Genomic DNA, 20166 nt, shown 5'->3' with positions numbered 1-20166 from the left:
GTGCTCCACCCTACTCCATTCGTTTCTAGGCTTTTCTGTGGATAGTCCTCAGCCTTCTCCCTGCAGCCCGAAGAGCCAGCTGAGGCTGAGCCCCGAGCTTCAGGCCTCTCTGAGCACAGCTGAGCAGGGCCCGTCCCCTGTTCTCAGCGCAGCCAGGATGGACAACCAAGAAGAGCAGAAACACAAGGTGGGCCACTCTCGAGACTGACGGTGCCAATGGATGCAAACCTTTACTGGGGAGCCCCAGGGTGGCCAGGAAAAGACGCTCACACACCATGTTGGGCAGAACATCAACAGAATCCCTTTCGGAGACACTGTTATTCTTAGAAGTCAACAAAGCTCCATGTAAACACGCTTTCCCTTGTTTGGGTAACAGGCCGTTTTGGCATCCATGGTCCCGAGTGTTAGGCTGGATCCAGAAGATGAGTGGGAAAGAGGCAGGCTCCTTCCCTGCAGGGGGCACTGCCTCTCCCCTTTTTGTTTCCTTCCTACCCGTTCCTTCCTTTCTCCTTCCTTATAGGTGAGTAACTTGGAGATCCCATTGCAAAAGAAAGGTTGGTTGGGGCTCAAGAAGTTCTTTTATCAGAGACTTCCTGGATGATAGAGGGACCTGGCCAGCGTTGGAGATAGTGCCTGAAGTAGGGGTCCTGGGCTTTGTGACACGACATGACATGGTGTTCCTATAGGTCTCTGTAGTGAGGGCACATTTTGAATATCCAGTAGAGCACGAGCAAGCAGAAGATCCTACTTACTCCTCGGTGCCAGGGACAACCAGTTTGCCTTAAGGTAGCCAACCTGGAGTTATCTCCAACACCATTGTAGAAAGTTTGCCATCCTTGTAGCGCCTGTGTTCCCTGTTTGTATTTGCTGCCTGTCACTAACGGGAACACCCGAGACAGGTCGATTATGAAGACACAAATTTTATTTTGTCTCACAGTGTGGGTGGTTTTAGCCCCTGGTCTGTTGCTCTGTTGTCTGGGCCCCAGAGAAGCTGACTTGATAGGAGCTCGTGGTGGAATGGCCATTTGTTTCATGGCTGGGACATGAAAGAGAAGCAGGACCGCAGCCCCACTAACCCCTTTGGGGACTTTTCTGCCCCCAGCAGCCCAAAAACTCCCACTGGGTTCCACCTGAAGTTCATTACTTTCCCGTTTTGCCAAATAGGAGACCAAGTATTTCAACATGTCGGCCTTTCAGGAACAGTCCAAACCCAAACCATAGCAAGATTTTAGCCTAATTATGCAGAGAGTAGCGAGGCCTGTGGGACATTTGAGACGCCTTTGCAGGGAGGGCAAGACCGATTTCCACACGCTGTGAGACAGGCCACTCCCTTCTCTGTGCCCAGGGATCCCCACCTTCCCTGGAGAAGCCCTTTGAAGGGATGAGGGAGGTGGCTACTATCCTGGAGGCCTGCAGGCAGGAGGTGGCCTACTTGCAGGACTAGAATCAGCCTGCGGTAAGATCACTTGTATTTCATTGACCACTTTGTGCTTGGCATGAACACAATTTTCTTATGACCATTTTTATTTATTTTGGAAACCTAATCTATTTCATCATTTCCTTGGTACAAAAAAAGTGCCTTGAGGAAACTTTAACACTGGATGTTAACGTTACCACATTATCAAAACAAAACAAAAAGCTAGTTGATTCTTCATCTGAGATGGTTGAGCTCACAGTGTGTAGTCCTAAGAGAAGGTGTCTGTTCATCATGATACAACCTGAAAGCAACACCCTTCCCAGGCCCTGTGGGTTAAGGTCACCTCTAGCCTTCACTGATGCATGCCTTCCAGGAGGTGGTAGCTGCATAACCGAAGATGGAGGTAGATCCACAGGAGCCCCTTGAGATTCAGCTCTGGTCTGGCAACTGTACAGTCCCGAATATCTAAGAAGACCTAATAAAGCTAGAATCAAGCAGAGCTAAGCTCCCAGGGGGCACAGACTGCCAGATCCATCACAGACCCACAGAAGTAGCTGGAGTCTGAGCTGAAGGTAGCTTTCCACCAGAGTCTCCTCCTCTTCTGACTGGAAATCAAAAGCCACTGTTGCCAGTCTTGAAGACTCACCCTGGGCAGCGTCTGTTCCTTTTGGTTGTACCTATGGGTGTGAATTAGAGATGCATTGCCCCATCCATGCCCAGGCCTGGTCCAACTTTTATCTGGCTGCTCAACTGTATGAGGAATAAGGAATGGATGGCCCTCCATGCCTGCTGGTGGGAGCAGGAGCCAGCCTGCCCCTTTGTTCCACTGCCTTCTACTTGACACTTTTTATTGTATTTTATGTATATGAGTGTTTTGTTTGTATGTATGTGTGTACCACATGCATGCAGTGACCACAGAGGCACAGAAAGCATCAGATCCCCAAGAAATGAAGTTACAGTGGTTTTGAGCCACCATGTAGAGGCTGGGAGTTAAACCTGAGTCCTCTGGAAAAACAGCCAGTGTTCTTAACGCTGAGCTGTTTCTCTGGCCTCACGTAGAGCAGTTTTTTTTTTTTCTTCCTTTTTAATAGAGGCTGGTGAAGATCAGCAGTATTCAGAAGGCAAGTTTGCTAAAAGATGGCAGAAGCATTTTTCTTTGTGCTTGTGTGGGTCTGAGAAATGGTGTTATCCTGTGGTGTTAGGTGGCGAAGATGGGCGGATGATGCTGTCCCCATCTGTCTCTCGCTAACAGGTCAGCTTGCTTGGGTTTGATTAGGTTATTCTAGAACAGGGGCAGGGCAGTGGGTGGCTTGTCGCCATCAGTGGAACCTGCAGAGAGAGTTTCCATTGACGCTCTTGGGACTGCTCTGGCAAGGTTTTCTTCACACAGCGAGGAGCTGGTCTGGGGCTCTGGACCTGGTTTCTATAGCACATGCACAGTTAGGGTTTCAGACAAAGGTAATTGTCATGAAGAGGTCATCTTCCCTGACATGTTTGTCCCAGGCCAAGGCCAGAATTATGCAAAACTGGCAAGCGGAACCTCTGTCCTGCTGTGGGGAAGGCTGAGTAACCCAGCTCTCACTGCTGAAAGCTCATGACATATGTATATCAAGCCAGGGAGAGATGAGACTTTTTTTTTTTTTCGAGACAGGGTTTCTCTGTAGCTTTGGAGCCTGTCCTGGAACTAGCTCTTGTAGACCAGGCTGGTCTCGAACTCACAGAGATCCGCCTGCCTCTGCCTCCCGAGTGCTGGGATTAAAGGTGTGCGCCACCACCGCCCGGCTGATGAGACTCTTTTTAAAGATGCCATTGGATTTGAATTTTTAAAAAAAGCTTTATGACGCAGAATACAAAAAAAATTGTGGAAAGTTGTAAAACTAAGTGAGCTGTTCTGGGAGAGAAAGACCACATTCCAGGAACAACATGAAGATACCAAGGGATGGAACCAGGGATCCAGGCTATGACGCTGCTCCCGGCCATTTGAGAAGAGCTGATGGAGATGTTGAACATGACTCCTGGAGAGAGGATGGCAAGACTTGGCTCTGAAGGATGTTGGCAGTGCCCCTGGTGTGTGTCTGTGATGATAGAAGACACCGTGTTCCATGGGCTCCAGGACACTAAGATGAGCACACACACACACCCATTACTCCTTTATTCCAGGGTCCGTGAGAGAATATTGCAGCCTGTGTTGAACTACATCAGGCACGGAAAAGAAGATGTGATCCCCAAACACAGGCCTCCAGTGGGATTGCCTTGGCCCCTTACTTCTCCTTATGCAGCTTGGAAAGCATATTGCAGGCTATCCTGGTGCAAACTTAGTCTGTTCTTCCTCAGCTGCCTCAGCCTCCCCCCTCTGGTGGTGACTGCCCATTTTTCCCTTGGCTTGAGCCAGAATCTGTTGCAGTTGTTCTTGCTGGGCCTGTCAGTCACACATCACATTCGCCCAGCACCATCTCACTGGATTTGTACAGCCTCTTGAGACTCCCGTCCGCCCCTCCAGGTCAGCTTGCATCCTGCACACACACTGACCCCCAACACTCTGGAACCGCAGAGGCTAGATGACTTTCTTTCATCCCCCCTCTTTCTTATCCCACATCACTTTCTGTGCCTTGACATTTGTCCTGTGTGCTGGCCCGGGTGCTCCACCCGCTTCATGTGAATCTGTGGCCTGATCACATTCTTCGCAGCCTCCAGCACTTTCCGCCCTGTGCTCTCCATGACCATGTTCAGCCGTGATTTGTAGCCCCTCGTTGACTTGAGTGTTGTGTTTGCACATTAGACAGAGCCCTGATGGAGATTCACAAACTCCCTAGACAGGTTCATCTTGTGTCCTGTTCTAGCAAGCATAAGGGGAGCTGCTGAAAGCTGAGCCTGGAGGTGGACCTGGGGTCCTCTTCTGCATGCAGGCAGTGTGCCAGCCATCTCAGAGCTTTGTCATAGGCACACTCAGAATAGACACTGGGAGGTTTTTGTTGTTACTTTTATGAGCTAAGTTTAATTATTCTTTTAATTTTTTAAAATTTTTTATGCTGAGCCTTATCTCCAGCCCAAGTTTAATTATTTTAATCACATACATATGTTCTTATCTATTTTTATTATATGTTTGTGGCATGTATATATGTACCATGTGCATGCAGTGCCCAGAGAGGCCACCAGGTGTCTCCTGGGACTGGAATCATAGGTGGTTGTCTGCCATCATGTGAGTGCTGGGATTTGAACTCGTTCCTCTGGAAGAGCAGTCAGAGCTCTTAACCACTGTGCCTCTCCAGCCCTTAATCACATACATACGTATTTAAACATACACCCATGGTTCCTTATCTTTTAACCAGCTTCATCAATGGCAGTGATAACCAATAATAAGCTTCAGTTCTGTTTACATATATTGATATTTGAATAGCAATTATTTTTCTAAGGAATGATGTACAGTGATATAATGAGGACGACATGTTGAGAGAAATGTAGCTGGCCTTAATTGGACGTGTTTACTTACAAGCAGATCAGGCTAGCGAAATGGCCCTATAGTTAAGAGTCCTTTCTGATTTTACAGAGGACCCAGATTCAGTTTCCAGCACCTACATCGGGTGGCTCTCAACCACTTGTAACTGAAATCCAGTGGCCCTCCTCTAGCCTCCGCAGGAACTTGTACACACGCAGTGCACAAACATACATTCAGGCATACACATACGCCAATAAAACCAACCTTTTTTTTTTTTACAGTAAATACCTCTAGGAATTATGGCAGGAGTTTCTAAAATGTTGTTGGCTTGAGCCTCGGGCTCTCCCTGCGTGTGAAAAGGTAGCATGTCCCCCCAGAAGTGTGCTCACGCTTCTCTCTGCCTCTTTCAGCACCTGCCAGAAGACAAGTCCTATTTCATAGCCAAGGAGATTCTCGCCACAGAACGAACATATGTGAAAGATTTAGAAGTCATCACTGTGGTATGGACCCTCAGTCCTTGTTCATTGTTTATTTTCTTAATATGCTTTATATATAAACACGGAGGCGCCACCCTGAGAAGTATCTTTGGCAGTCTTGAGACCCACTTACATAAATCCTGTTGGATCTGTTTGCCTTCCAGCATGATGTTAAGTCATGTTAAAATCTGATGTCTTCAGTTTTCCTGACGCTGTAAGGCTAAGAATGTATCTGTCTGAAAGCTCTGACCTAGAATTGGTTTGTTTGTATTTGGAAATTATACAGTCAATACAGAGGGGACGTGGAACGCTGGCTTAAGCTCTTCTTATAAACTGGAGGAGCTTTACTTGGTGTCATGAGGTCACAGCCCTCAGCTGAGCCTCTCACCAGGCCAAACTCCTCCCATAGTGGTTCCGAAGTATGGTGATCAAGGAGGACGCCATGCCTGCCGCCCTGATGACCCTGCTCTTCTCCAACATCGATCCCATCTACGAGTTCCATCGAGGCTTCCTGCACGAGGTGGAGCAGAGGCTGGCTCTCTGGTAACCGTACCGTACAGCAGATGGTGCTATTTCCTTACCTCCCTGCTCAGGAGTCCCCACCTTCTGGAGCCTCCGCCTGGATGGCTCCCACACTGCTGGCTCCTTGGCTGGGGGCCTGGACCAGCAGCCCCTGAGTCCCGAACTCTCCCTGGGGAGCACCCACCCTTGACACCAGCCCTTGCCTCAGGAAGTCCCCCCTTCAGAAGCTAATTCAGAACAGCCATTATTTCACTGACGTGTGTTTCAAAATCCTATTGGGCAAGCTAGAATAAACTTTAATAACAATGCATTTTATCTATCCTATCCCAGAGAAGGGACTAGAGGCGCAAGTTAAAAAGGAAAAGAATCTGTTTTCACCTGGTTACCATCGTATTTAGAGAAATGCAGTCATTGTTGCTGTCAAGTTAAATTCTTTCCACCGGGAAATTCCTCATCATTCATGACTGACTGCTGGGTGTGGTGATGCATCCTATAAAGCCAGCAGCAAGGAGACAGAGACAGGAGAATCACATGTGGGGTCAGCTCCAGCTACACAGTCAGAGGGAAAGGACTATGGGCTACCGTAACATGTTACCGTGAAATTTTCATGGATTTATAAACCTTGTTCCTTTAATCCAGGGAAGGGCCCTCCAGTGCCCATTTAAAAGGTGACGATCAACGAATTGGGGACATCCTCCTCAGGAACATGCGTCAGTTAAAGGTATGGTACGGCGGGTTTGTGCGGGAACTCCAGGCTTAGAGTAAAATTATGAAAATATGTCTGTTGTTCTTGGAACAGTGTCCCCACCAAGGCAGCCTTCCCAAGAACGAGCTCATCTCACCGTTCTCCACAGCGGGGGGGCCCCTGAGGAGAGGGTTCTTGTCGCCCAAATGCTCCACTCAGGACTTTTCAAAACTGTTCCCTGAACAACACTGTACATTTCATAGCGGTGTTGTCTTGATGGTGTTCCGCAGAACAGTAGCCCAATAAACACACAGCCTGTCTCAGAAGAGGTCTCCTCAGAACGGGGTTCCCCTAGAATACTAGGACTCACAAGAGCCTAAGAACAGAACATTCTTAGAGCAGGGTTCCTTCAAAGTATAATTCCTAGCAAGGGTCCCCCTCAAAACAAAGTCCCAAGAACAAGATTTTACCAACAAAGATGTGCTTAAAAACAAAGGCCTCTCGGAGAAAAGAAAACGTTTTCCTCAGTAGCAACTCTCCTCAGAACATGGTTTCAGGAGGGGCTTGCTCAATACTGAACACCTCTCCTTAGGTCTCCCTTCAGAATGTCTTTCCTCAAAATAGTATTTCCCTCGAGTGGCCTTACCACCTCAGAACAGCTGTTTTCTAAACATGGTTCCCCTCAGAAGAGCGTTCCATAGAACAGTGTTCTTCTAGAAGGGTTGCCCCCTGTGTTTCCTCTCAGAATAATGTTCTCAGAATTAAGGGTCCCCCAGTACAGTGTTCCTGCCAATTGCAGCGCTCTCAGAACAACATCCCAGGCCAGAGAGACAGCTCAGTGGTCAGAGTTCTTGTAGTACCCACAGAGGACCTGGGCTGGGTTCCCAGCACCCACACCGTGTCTCACAACCACCTGTAACTCCAGTTCTGGTGGATCTGGCACCCCCTTCTGAGAGGGCATGGTGGTGTACACCCTTAGTCCCAGTACTTGGGAAGAACCAGGGTCAGGAGGAGATAAGGCTTTCCCCAGGAAAGGGGGTCTCCCCAGAATAGCATTCTCCTCAATATGATTATTTTTTCCCTCCCTCAGAACATCATGCCTCAGGAATAAGTTCCTTCAGAGCAGGATTTCCTGTTTGCGGCATTTTGCTCTGAATGGGGTCCCCACAGCAGGGTTCCCTTCAGAACACTTTTCCCCAGAACAATATTTCTCATAACGTAATTTCTTTCTTTTTCACTTTTGTTTTGTTTGTTTGGTTGGTTGGTTTTCGGTTTTTTGAGACAGGGTTTCTCTGTGTAACTGGCTCTCCTGGAACTCACTTTGTAGACCAGGCTGGCACTGAACTCAGAGATCCACCTGCCTCTGCCTCCCAAGTGCTGGGATTAAAGGTGTGCCCCACCACTGCCTGGCTACTCAGTATAACTTCTTAAAGCCGGCTTCCCCCAGAGCAGGTTCCTCTGGGGGTATCATTCTTCCAAAACGTTTCCCTAGACAGCTTACCAATCAAACAATGCCCCTCAGAACCAGGTTTTATTCAGAATATCTCTCTAACACACTTACCCTCGGGACAGAGCCCTCTGAATCAGGCTCCCATGAAAGCAGCCGCCCTCAGAGCAGTGATTTTTAGAGAAGTGAGCCTGCATACATGCATTTTCAGCATAGCACTGCCCTCAACAAGGTTCCCCTAGAACCATGCTTTTATCCAGTACAGAATTCTCCCCAGACACAGTGCCTAAAACAGAATCCCTTCCGACCATTGCTGCCTTTCCAGTAGCCTGCCCCTCCGCACAGCGATCCTTCCTTCAGAATAGTTCTCAGGGCAGTTTCCCAAAACATGGTCGCTCCCTCTCTCCAGTAACCCAGTCAGCACTGAACCTGGGCAGAGCTCAAATGGAGTTTCATTCTTGCCTGGTACTCAGTGTATCCCATAAGGTGAGCTCTGGCTTTCCTAGCCTCTGGGGGTCATTCTTTATCCGTAAATGGAGGAAAGGTAGGAGGGATCCGTCAGCAGTGGTCATGGTGAGGACCAGCTATGGCGGAGCCCTGACCCCTGGGAACGGAGTGAGGTACACACTGGGATAGAGTCTAAAATGGGGAAGTGGGGAGACAGAGAAACTCTGGCTTGTACCCACCACACTGTGCATCCCTGTTACGCCCTGTCAGCATTTCCAGCATCCCCAGTCCACACCGGTGCTGCGCCCAGGCAGACGAGCTGCTGAACCGCCCCGGGCCGGGCCTACCATCACGCCTCTCCACCTAAGTGTTGCCCTTTGGTGTCTTGATAGGAGTTTACCAGCTACTTCCAAAGACACGACGAGGTCCTGACAGAACTGGAAAAGGCCACAAAACACTGCAAGAAGTTGGAGGCTGCCTACAAAGAGTTCGAGCTCCAGAAGGTCTGCTACCTGCCTCTCAACACCTTCCTGCTGAAGCCCGTGCAGAGGCTGCTGCACTACCGCCTGCTGCTGAGCCGCCTGTGTGCTCACTACGCCCCTGGGCACCCGGACTATGCCGACTGCCACGGTGAGTGAGGCCTTGCCACTCCAAGGGTGGCGTGCGCGGTGTTAGACTCCACTGGTTCTGCCCAGAGCAGCTACCAGCCCCAGTGCTCACAGCTGGCTGTTGGCCTTTGCCTCTGCCCAGCTGCTTCAGAGATGCGGGTTCCAGGCTGAACCGTTCTCAGCCCTGATTGCTTTCAGCGGAGTGGGGTACTGTAACCAAAGTGGCCTCCTGCTGTCAAGGTCTCTCATGCGAGGGCACTGGGGGATGGGGCATATCCTAGAATGACCTCTTTATGTGGGTGTTTCTGGCCTGGAAGACTTGACTCTAAAACTTAGCAAATGTTTGAGCCAAGAAGCCTGTTGGAAGTTTCTGACTTATGTGAGTCAACAATTTTCTATTTTGTTTTCTATTTGTTAAAGGGACAAAAGAATAAAGTCTAAATCTTGTCATTTACAAATAGAAATTTTAGTTATAGCATCAGTTTAGTACAAGAAGATTCCGTCTATAAATTACTGAAATTGTCATTAAAATATAATTAGTTGGGAATGGTGGCCCATGGATGTAATGTAATCCTAGCTACTTGGAAGGTTGAGGCAGAAGGATGATTGGAGTCCATGCAGGAGGGTCCATGGAATCCAGGAAAGAGGGTCACTGGAGCCAAGGCAGGAGGATGCCTGTAATACGGGAAGGAGGGTCACTGAAATTCCAGGTAGCAGAGTCACTGAAGTCCTCAGCAGCCGGAGTTACGGATGGCCTATGAGATGCCATGTGGGTGCTGGAAACGAACCTGGGTCCTCTCTGTATGAGGAGTCAGTGCTCCCAACCACTGACCTATCTCTCCAGCCCCCAGGCTTGCAGAGGCAGAACAAGGCAATGCAGATGCCCAGAGTCTGCAGGCAACAGTTGCCATGGCTTGTGTCAGCCTGTGGTCACATTGTTCAGGCTCTCCCTGATGTCTCTCTGCAGAGCAGTTATAGAAGGATTGTTTACGATTTGTCAAGGATGATGAATTTCGGGTGTGTTCCTCTCTTCGTTGGCTTGTGCTTCTGAAAGCCACAAGCACCCTATAAAGAACACTAGCTGTCCTTGGTTCCATGAAATCCCTGTCAGGGTGGGTCTGAGGATATGGTGGTGTGAGTCAGGGCTGCAGACCTTGTCAGATCTCGCAGAGGGGAATCCACAAGTGAGGCACTGTAGTGATGGGAGCTGCGGGCTGCTTCCCTGCTGCCCAGCTCCTGGCCACCTGGCTAGCTTATGCCCCGAAATAACAACACACAAATTGTATTCTTTTAAACACTGCTTGGCCTGTTAGCTTTAGCCTCTTACTGGCTAACTCTCACATCTTGATTAACCCATATTTAGTAATCTGTGTAGCACCACGAGGTGGTGGCTTACCGGGAAGATTCTTGCCTGCATCCATCTCAGAGAGGAAAGTCATGGCGACTGCCTGAGGCATCTGCCTCACTGCCTTCTTCTGTTCTGTCTACTCCACCCACCTATGTTCTGACCTATCAGGCCAAGCAGTTTCTTTATTAATTAACCAATGAAACAACAGATAGATATAAGACACTCCTACATCAAGGCACTGCGGTTGGGCAGGAAGAGGGTCCTGGCAGCTGGAGAAATGGCTCCGGGCTTAAGAGCACTCGCTGCTCTTGCAGAGGACCCATTTGGTTCCCAGCATCCATGTCAGGAGGCGTACGGTCTCCTGTAACTCCATCTCCAAGGGATCCAGTGCTCTTGTCTACACTCCAAGGGTTTCTGCACTTGGGTGTGTACACAGTCACGTACAACCACACATGCACACACACACACACACACACACACACACACATATACACAAAGAATAAATTTCTTCTAAAAGAGATGAGAACAGTTCCCATTAGTGGTTCTGGTAGGTAAGAAAGGTCGCTGCGCTAGGGTCAGCAGAGGGCAGGACTAGGTAAGCAACTGTTTCCAGCCAGTGTCGCCTCCTCAGGGCTGGTGTCGAATTCACATTCATCTTAGTGAGCTTCTTCTGCTTATTGACATCTTACATTTGCTTCAGGTGAGCATCTGTTAACAGAAAGAAGTAAGTTACTTCAGACATTGAAGGATCTCCTTCAAGAACTAATAGTGCTTTGCACTGCTTCCTAAACCTGCCCCCTTCCCCTTCCCACCAAGCCATAGCGTTGGCCGGTGACCCCTGACCCCCTTGGGTCTGCAGGGACTGTACTTGGACAGGAGCTTGTGCCAGTGGGCCAGAGCCCTGCAAGGAGTCTGCAGTGCCTCCAGCTAAAGGCACCCTAGAAAATACTGGCTCTACCACAAGGCAGGGACTGGGGGGTCTTGTTCAGGCTTTGAACTGGGGGACCTCTCCACACAGAGGCACTGAAGGCCATCACAGAAGTGACCACCGGGCTCCAGCACAGCCTCACCCGGCTAGAAAACCTCCAGAAGCTGACGGAGCTACAGCGGGACCTGGTTGGTGTAGAAAACCTCATTGCTCCTGGAAGGGTGAGTGGCCATACCTGGGAAAGATTTTATGCCTGTTGTCTTTAATTGAATTTTACTAATGTAGCGTAAGACTTGCCCTTTTAAAGTACGTAATCCAGTGACTTTGCATGCACTCACAGTTAATGTAGCCTTCATCACCAATTGGGAACATTTTCCCAAAAAGAAACTCCAAGACCCATTAGTTGTCAGTCCCCGCTCTGGTAGCAGGGGGCACAGAAGAGCCTCCCACAGGTACTGGGAGAAATGCCTCAAGATGGCACAATAGCAGGAATGGTGGCTCACATCCGAATCCCACACTCGGGGCTGAGGCTGCAGGCTGTGGAGTTTGAGGCCTGTTTAGCTGCACCATGAGATTTCATCTCAGAATCTGAGATAGGAAGCAACAGATCGTACCTGACGGATTTTCTCCCCTTCTCTGGCTTTGTCTTTTTATCATTTATACTACTAAAACTTTTCATTTTAATGACCCTCAAGTCCTCTTTAGTTATTCATACCTTAGGTATCATATACCAGAAGATGTGTCGTACCCCAATTAGTCACCTATAAGTTTTTCTTCTAAGAGTTTTTCTTATCTTTTTTTCCCTTTGATCGAGTCTCATGTAACCCAAGCGGACCTCAAATTCACTGTGTATTTAAGGATGACCCTGAACTTCTGTTCCTTCTGTCCTGCTGCCTCCACCTCCTGAATGATGAGACTGCGTTGTGTGCCACTGCACTTGGCTTATGTGGTAGTGGGGATGGAGCCCGCTTGCCAAGCACACACCAGCTGAGCTACATGCCCAGCCTTCCGGCCCAGTTAGTCCAGTGTTATTCCTTTGCACACATATCAGCTACCCTGGCACATCTGTTGAATTGTCTGGTCCTCCTTATGAAAATTAAGAAGTCCTGTAGATGGGTGGGCTTCTTTCTGGACTTTCAGTTCCATCGCATGAGTTGGCGTGTCTCTTGCCTGTGTACTAGATGCTTTGCTCTTGACTCAGTACTGTTGACGCAAAGAGTAAGCAAGCTTTGTAACCAGCCCTACTAAGTGCTAACTACTACAGAAGTTCACGTACAGGGTGGTACACCTGCCTGTCTTCTAGGGAATAATTCTACTAGGGCTGTTTTCATCTTTTGTCAATAAGCGTGTAGTTCCTTTGTGTGCCCTGGTGTACAGGTGCTGTGCCCACCCAGGCTTCAGTCATTTTGTTCAGATGGGCTCCTGTTCTTTGACTTTTTTATTTTCAGACAGGGTCTCATTTTATAGCCTTGGTTGGCCTGGAACTATACGATGTCGACCAGGCCGGCCACAAACTCATAGAGATCCTTATACCTCTGCCTCCTAAGTACAGGGATTAAAGGCATGTGCTACCATGCTTGGCTTCTTGACTTTCTGAGCCTTTGTGGCCTTTATTCAGTATTCAGTGAAGTGTAGCCACCCAGTGTTGGCGGAGACTGTCTCTTCTCAAACCTGCCTCTGCCCAGCCTTTCCCACAGCGGAACTCAGATGGACTCTTCGTGGCCTCGTTTCCCACTGTCTCCACTAGCGAGTACCTCTTGGTTCCCACGTCTCAGGGCAGGTCGATGACTGGGACCAGGTTGGTACCAGGACAGGACATGGGTAACTAGGGTAGAGTAGGATGACCCTCCCAGAGGGCTGCCACTCAGCAGGGCTTAAAGAAACCAGAGAGGCTGGCAAGATGGCTCAGCAGGAAGGGGTGTGCATGTAGGCCTGGCACCCTGGTTTAATCCTATAGCCCACGAAGTGGCAGGAGAGAACCAGTACTTATAGTTGTCTTCTGACCCTCACACGTATGCTATGGCATGTGCAAGCAAGCAATCAAGCAAGCTAGAGGTTACTGTTGGCTCCCATGACCTTTGACCCAACTACCACGTGTCTCTTGCATCCCTGCTCACAGGAACCCTGGTTGTCTTTCAGGAGTTCATCCGTGAGGGCTGCCTTCACAAGCTCACCAAGAAGGGCCTGCAGCAGAGGATGTTTTTCCTGGTATGTTTCCCACTGTGCCCCAAACTGCATTTCCACTCTGGGAAGAATTGGCGGGTAAAGTCTGTCAGGAAAGTTGGCCCACTGCCTGCTGACTCCATCCCTGGGATGGCAGCTCAGGCACCTAGGAACTCAGGCGGTCTCTCAAGAGTGAGCAATAGGAAAATAGGAAGCAGCCGCTTTGCCCACGTTGTCTGTTTGTTCCTAGTCCACATTCTGGGAGGGTAAGCAGGGCCAAAACAGAGATGTCCATGTGACTAGCCCAGTGGCAGCCAGGGGCCTTCAGTGCTGTCCAGAAACATGGGTACAGAGGACCTGACCATGTGTCCTCATCTTACCAGGTTTCTTTCTTTCTTCCTTTTGGGAATGGTGGTGGTTTCAAGACAAGGTTTCTCTGTGTAACCCGGCTGTCCTGGAACTCATTCTGTAAACTAGGCTGGCCCCAAACTCTGCCTCCCGAGTGCTGGGATTAAAGGTGTGCGCCGCCACCACCCAGCCTTACCAGGTTTCTTTTCCAAGTGCCCCAGACTTGATCCATGCAGGGAAGGAGCCAGCTAGAGCTCCTGGCTGCTTCTACCAGCTAGGCCAGACCAGAGGAGACTGGTGACTGGCCCCAGTTCTGCTAGTCATGTGACGACTGCATATATCTGGTCAAAAAGGATCAAAGGAATGAACTTCTCCCCCAACCATCTCCAATAACTTCTGTAGATCTGGTAAACACACCATGGCTGTCTGTAGCTCGGGTCTAACCATACTGACACTGAAGCTTTATCCCTTGTCTGTATCTTTCCATCCCTCAGTTCTCAGATATGCTGCTATACACAAGCAAAAGTGTCACAGGGGCCAGTCAATTCCGGATCCGTGGCTTCCTTCCTCTACGTGGCATGCTGGTGAGTGGCACCATGCTTACCTGAGGTTTGGTTTTTAGGTTCTGGGCTGGGCTTCTTCCCCACCTTCCTAATACAACAGCAAGTCTGAGGCTGTTTTCAGTGGTGAGAAGGCCACCTGGTGTTGAGGGAATATGCTGGACTGTTCTCGCTCTTCCTCGTGGTGACTTCCTCGTGGCTACTGTTCTCCCTGACCCCAGACTGCACTGTATTCCACCCATGGGCAGATTTCTAGGTCAGTCTCTTTTAGCACCTGACAGCATTCACCTACTTTGCTCATAACTTGAGCGGGTCTTGGTATCAGATGTTTCCAGATACCATGTAGTCATGATGCTTACCCAGGAACAACCATTCTCTGGACAGACACAGGCTTGTGGTCACTGACTGTGCCTGACACAGCGCTGCCTGGGGCTTGAGCCACCGCTGCTGCCACGATGAACTTTCTGCACACCCTGCAGATGTGCCCACCAGGATGTCTGACATGGGATAACCGCTGGACTTTAACATAATCCAGTTTATCAGATCTGCATTTGGAGATTCATGAAAACCTGTTTAAGAGCTGCAGAGAGGGTGGGCAGTTAGGAGTGCTTATTGCTCTTCCGGAGGACACAGGTTCAGCTCCCAGCACCCATGCCAGCCTGAAGCTCAGGTACCAAGTGACTCAATGCCATCTATGAGCACCTTCACATGGACACAGACACACACATAAAAATAATACATATTTTAAAAATAAATGCTGGAGATGCTCAGCACTTAAGAGCACTGACTGCTCTCCCATAGGACCCAGGTTTGATTCCCAGCATATACATGACAGCTCACGGCTGTCTGTAATGCCAATTCCAGGGGATCCACACTGTCTTATTGTCTAGGTGGGTAGGCACTGCATGCACATGGCATGCAGATATTCATGCAGGTAAAACTACCATATACATGAACTAAAAGGAAATAAATCTCAAAACAAATTTTAGAAAAAGAAAACCCTATTTAAAGTCATAGAGAGTCAGGAAGACTAGAGCAGTGAGTGCTTCTTAACCTACGGGTTGCAACCCCTTTGGGCTCAACCAACTCTTAACAGGGGTCACCTAAGATATTGGAAAAGACAGGTATTTACATTATACTTCATAACAGTAGCAAAATTACATTATGAAGTAGCAATGAACATCATTTTATGGCTGGTGGTCACCACATGAGGAACTGTACTAAAGGGCCGCAGCATTAGGAAGGCTGAGGAACAGTGATCTAGAGGCTGTGTTCTCTTCATGTAGGCCCTGGAACCTGGCCTGAAACGTGTCCTGGAGACACTGAAGGCAAGGACAATGCAGTATGTGGTTCCAGGACATCTTAGCACCATGGTCATCTGTTGGCCCTCACACTGCTCCTTGAGGTGGTGTCTACTGCTGCAGCAGCATGCAAGGGTCTACTGCTGCTGCATCATGTGAGGGTCTACTGCTGCAGCAGCATGCAAGGGTCTACTGCTGCAGCAGCATGCGAGGGTCTACTGCTGTAGCATCATGCTAGGGTCTACTGCTGCAGCAGCATGCAAGGGTCTACTGCTGCTGCATCATGTGAGGGTCTACTGCTGCAGCATCATGCTAGGGTCTACTGCTGCAGCATCATGTGAGGGTCTACTGCTGCAGCAGCATGCAAGGGTCTACTGCTGTAGCATCATGCTAGGGTCTACTGCTGCTGCATCATGTGAGGGTCTACTGCTGCAGCATCATGTGAGGGTCTACTGCTGCAGCATCATGTGAGGGTCTACTGCTGCAGCAGCATGCGAGGGTCTACTGCTGTAGCATCATGCTAGGGTCTATTCCTGCAGTGTCATGCCAGGTTCTGCTGCAGCATCATGCAGGTTCTACTGCTGCAGCATCATGCAGGTTCTGCTGCTACAGCATCATGCAAGGTTCCTTTCTCACTGACTCTACTCTGCTCAGCCTTGAAACATATGTTTGTAATATGTGACTCCACTTCGCTGGGTTTAGCAGGGGCCACCTCTGGAAGCCATCCCGGTTGTTTGATGGTTTACTTTTAAAGTACACACTCCTATGAGGGAAAACTGAAACTAGAGGCTAAATATCGCTGTGACCACAGCACTCCAGGTTTAGCTGTGGTGACGTGACACCGATTACCACCGTCGACAAGCTGAGCTCACCCTGAGCGCTCTGTTACAGTCTCTGACTACTGGTGCAGTAGAGGAACCTGGTGAGCAGTAGTAAGCTCCAGAGGACAAACCTAACCTGCCATTAGGCCAAGTGTGGTCTTTCAAGAGTGGTTGCCACATTACTGAGCTTCTGTCTCCAACATCTTCCAGTCCATCCTCAGGGTCCCATCATGCAAAGCACATGTTGCTCTTAGTGTCTTTGTTCATGGCTGCTCAGCAGTAGCACTAGTCAGCTGCTTACAGTGAGTTCTAAATGTGCCCCTGGCCCACAGTACACGAGGGTCATCCCTCTGCCTTCCCCACCTGGGGAGAGGGCACCGTTGCTCTACTCTCCATTCCCTAGTCTTGGCACTTTGGTTTTCTGCAAAATAAGCGCTTAGTGTATCTGTTGCTTTGTCTCCATTTTTACACATTAGGGAAACCTTTTTATAGCAAAACTGGCTAGTCAACCTTTACAGGTGTGTGTGTATGTGTGTGTTTGCATGTGTGCGTGCACATGTCTATGGGAATTGTGCATGAATGCGGTAGTCCAGGGGTCAACATTAGGCTCTTTTAGGTTGCTTTCCACCTTATTTTTTGAGACAGTCTCTGACTGAACCTAGCACTCAACCAGTGTAGCTAGACTGGCTAGCCAGTGGGTTCCAGGGGTCTGTCTGACTGTGTCTCTCCAGTTCTGGGGTTACAGATGCTCATTGCCACACCCAGCTTTTTACATGAGCACTGGGCATCTGAACTCATTTTACTGAACTGAGCCATCTGCTCAGCCCTAGGACACAAATGCTTTTATCTTACAGTAATTAGCTATTTTAGTTTCTCTATAATTTAGTGGAACTTAAAACTCCATCCTGTGGAGGTGTCTTATTTTGGAATGGCCTTGAAATGTGGAGGGTGGCATTAACCGTTTGTTGAAGGAATGCTGTAGACACGTTGCTGTGGTCAGCCCTTCCCACCTTTCCATGAGAGCTTTATTTAGCCCCTTCAGGCTAGACATAATGCTGTATTGGCTTTTATTTTGGGGTGTTTTGACAGAGTAGCCCCAGTTGTCCTAGGACTTTGTAGAACAGGCTGGCCTCAAACTGACATTGCCTGCCTCTGCCCACCTCCTGAGTGCGGGATTAAAGATGTGTGCCACCACACACAATCCTATTGGCACTTTTTAATGTTTTCTTAGGATGTATTCTTATGTATGCTTGGGTATTTACATATGTGTACTGGTGTCCTTGGGCGCCAGAAGAGGGTGTTGGATACCCTGGAGCTGGAGTTTCAGACAACTGTGAGCCGTCCAAGTGGGTGCTGGGACCCAAACTTCGGTCCCCCGAAGGAGCAGCAAGCACCCTTAACTGCTGGGCCATCTCTTCGGTTTCATTTTCCAGTCTGTCTAGAATTTGCTGGATGTAATTGGTTAAGTATTCTGTATTTTTTTTCTCCATAGAGTCACTTTCCCCATCATTTGTTGAGGCCTCCACGTTCTCCCTGAACTCCAAGGCTGCTGCATTGTGTGCCAGCCTCATCTCCCACTCTCCTTTAGCGGGATCTTCCACTCCACTGCTGTCATCCACAGTGGAGAGAGATCCTGTGTGAGGGACCACATCCCACCCCATCCCTATCCTCACAGGGCCAGCAAGATAGTTCTTCAGAGAAAGTGCTTGGTGTGCAAGCTTGACAACTCAAGTTGGGTCTCCTGGAACCCATGGAAAAGTGGAAGTAGAAAGCTGTGCACGCATGCACACACACACTCATAACGATGACACACTTCTTAAAAATGCATTTAAGTACTCCAAGTAAACTCTGGAGTCGTTTAGACAAATTACATTCCAAAATATCATTGTCATTTAATCTAAAATCACACAAAATTTAAATATTAACTTGGAAGACACCACATTCTGTTAAATGGCCACCAGGGTGCCAATTCAGATCTCTTCTGTCAAGAGTGAAGCTCAGGGAATTTTGTCTTGTGGGTTCTGTATAGGGAACTGTGCCTTCTTTGAGTCATCTGTAACTGTGGCAGTCCTTGGGACCACTGTGTGTCCTTATCTAAGCTAGAGGGAGAGGAGAGAGGGAGGAGAGAGAGGAGAGAGAGGGAGAGGGAGAGAGAGGGAGGGAGAGAGGAGTGGTTCTCAGCTTGAGAGAAACTTGGTCATGTTAAAACTGTTTCCTTCTATTGCATAGAAATATTTACTTCTGTTTACTGTCAGAAATATTAGAAGTGCTGGCTTTCCGCAAAGGTGTTCAGTCTGTAAAGAAATCACCGTTTCTGACCTCTGACAGGATGAGTTCTGTTACTAAGGAATTCTTTTATCAACCCATCCTTGCAGTCTTTAAATCCACCTTGCTTGGTGATAGGACATTTCTTGTATATGCTTTTAGATTTGATTTGGCAATATTTTATCTTGGAATTATTCTACCAAATCATCAGTATGATTTGGTTGAAATCAGTATGCAGTGGCTTTCTTTGCTTCAGATAGGGATTTTGGTGCCAGGTTGACAGATGAATTTTCCAAAATGCTCAACATCTTCTTTGCTTGATTTTCAGCTAATAGTGCTGGACCCACCGGTGAGTATTTCAGTGTCTCTAAATGAGACCTCAGTCACTTGGCAGCAGCTCCAGAATGTAGGGACACAAGTGTGCCCCTGTATTTCCCTTGTAGTTATATAGTCTTAGATTGTACAGTCTTCCAAGCCAGTTGCATCTAGTCATTTTGTACATGCCTCAGGCTGTTGGCATTCTCCATGCCCATGGGGTGTCACCTCTTCTCTTGCCTACAGGTGGAAGAAAGTGACAGCGAGTGGTCAGTACCTCACTGCTTCACCATCTATGCGGCTCAGAAAACGATTGTGGTGGCAGCCAGGTAAGGGCTTTCTTCACGATTCAATTGAGAACAGGGCCTGCTGCAGGGATGCAGACCAGCCTCTGGAGCTTCATGGGACTCAGCTGTTCCAGGTTATGCAGGAAGGATTGCTGACATTTGTGTTTTTCAAGAGACCAACCATGGTGCTTCTGAGAAGGTGCCTGTGCCCTAGGGTTCATGGCAGTTGGTCTAATGGCTCAGTGTGCTAGCCCTCAGGCAAGGGGAAGTACTTACCATGGTGAAAGTTAACTTGGGGCCACAGCATAGGAGCAAACAGGCTTTCTCCTCTCCAGATCAGTGAGTTCTCCAGGTGTAGTTCCTGCTCAGTGTTGGCTGGTCCTCTTCTACCACGAACTGCCACCTTAGTCACGAACCCAATCCAGTCTCGTGTTTCAACATTGAGACTTTTGGTGCTAAACTCACTAGTTCCAGCATCAAGAGCTGCCCTGCTTCTCCAGCTCCTCCCAGCTCACCCTAGGAACGGGCTGGAGAAGGCACGTTTCTGACAATCCTCAGGACCCATGGGATGGGCAGGTGCCCAAACCAGACCTGTCTCCTGACACAAAAGGACAGAACTCCAGGCAGAGGCAGCTAACCTGACTTTCTCCTTTACAGCACTCGGCTAGAAAAGGAAAAGTGGATGCAGGACCTGAACACCGCAATCCAGGCAGCCAAGAGCATTGGTGACTCAGCCCCAGTGCTGCTGGGAGGCCCAGTGTGTACTCAGACCCCCAGTGAGTTTTGATTCAA

General features: G+C 48.9%; 1 protein-coding gene across 2 annotated transcripts in view; it reads left to right on the top strand.

The window, feature by feature from the left end:
- The window catches only part of Farp2 (FERM, ARH/RhoGEF and pleckstrin domain protein 2), a 103122-nt gene that overhangs the window by 79427 nt on the left and 3529 nt on the right, over window positions 1-20166 (top strand). For both annotated transcript variants that reach the window (XM_038338359.2, XM_038338360.2), the window contains exons 14-23: window positions 30-187; window positions 5264-5353; window positions 5739-5872; window positions 6491-6572; window positions 8823-9060; window positions 11405-11535; window positions 13454-13522; window positions 14320-14409; window positions 19334-19416; window positions 20032-20150. In XM_038338359.2, coding sequence (XP_038194287.1) covers window positions 30-187; window positions 5264-5353; window positions 5739-5872; window positions 6491-6572; window positions 8823-9060; window positions 11405-11535; window positions 13454-13522; window positions 14320-14409; window positions 19334-19416; window positions 20032-20150 — 1194 coding nt within the window. The remainder of the gene's footprint in view (window positions 1-29; window positions 188-5263; window positions 5354-5738; window positions 5873-6490; window positions 6573-8822; window positions 9061-11404; window positions 11536-13453; window positions 13523-14319; window positions 14410-19333; window positions 19417-20031; window positions 20151-20166) is intronic.

This window comes from Arvicola amphibius, chromosome 8, assembly GCF_903992535.2.
Source record: "Arvicola amphibius chromosome 8, mArvAmp1.2, whole genome shotgun sequence".
In the NCBI taxonomy this organism is placed as follows: Eukaryota; Metazoa; Chordata; class Mammalia; order Rodentia; family Cricetidae; genus Arvicola; species Arvicola amphibius.
This window is presented reverse-complemented; position numbering and strand designations above follow the sequence as displayed.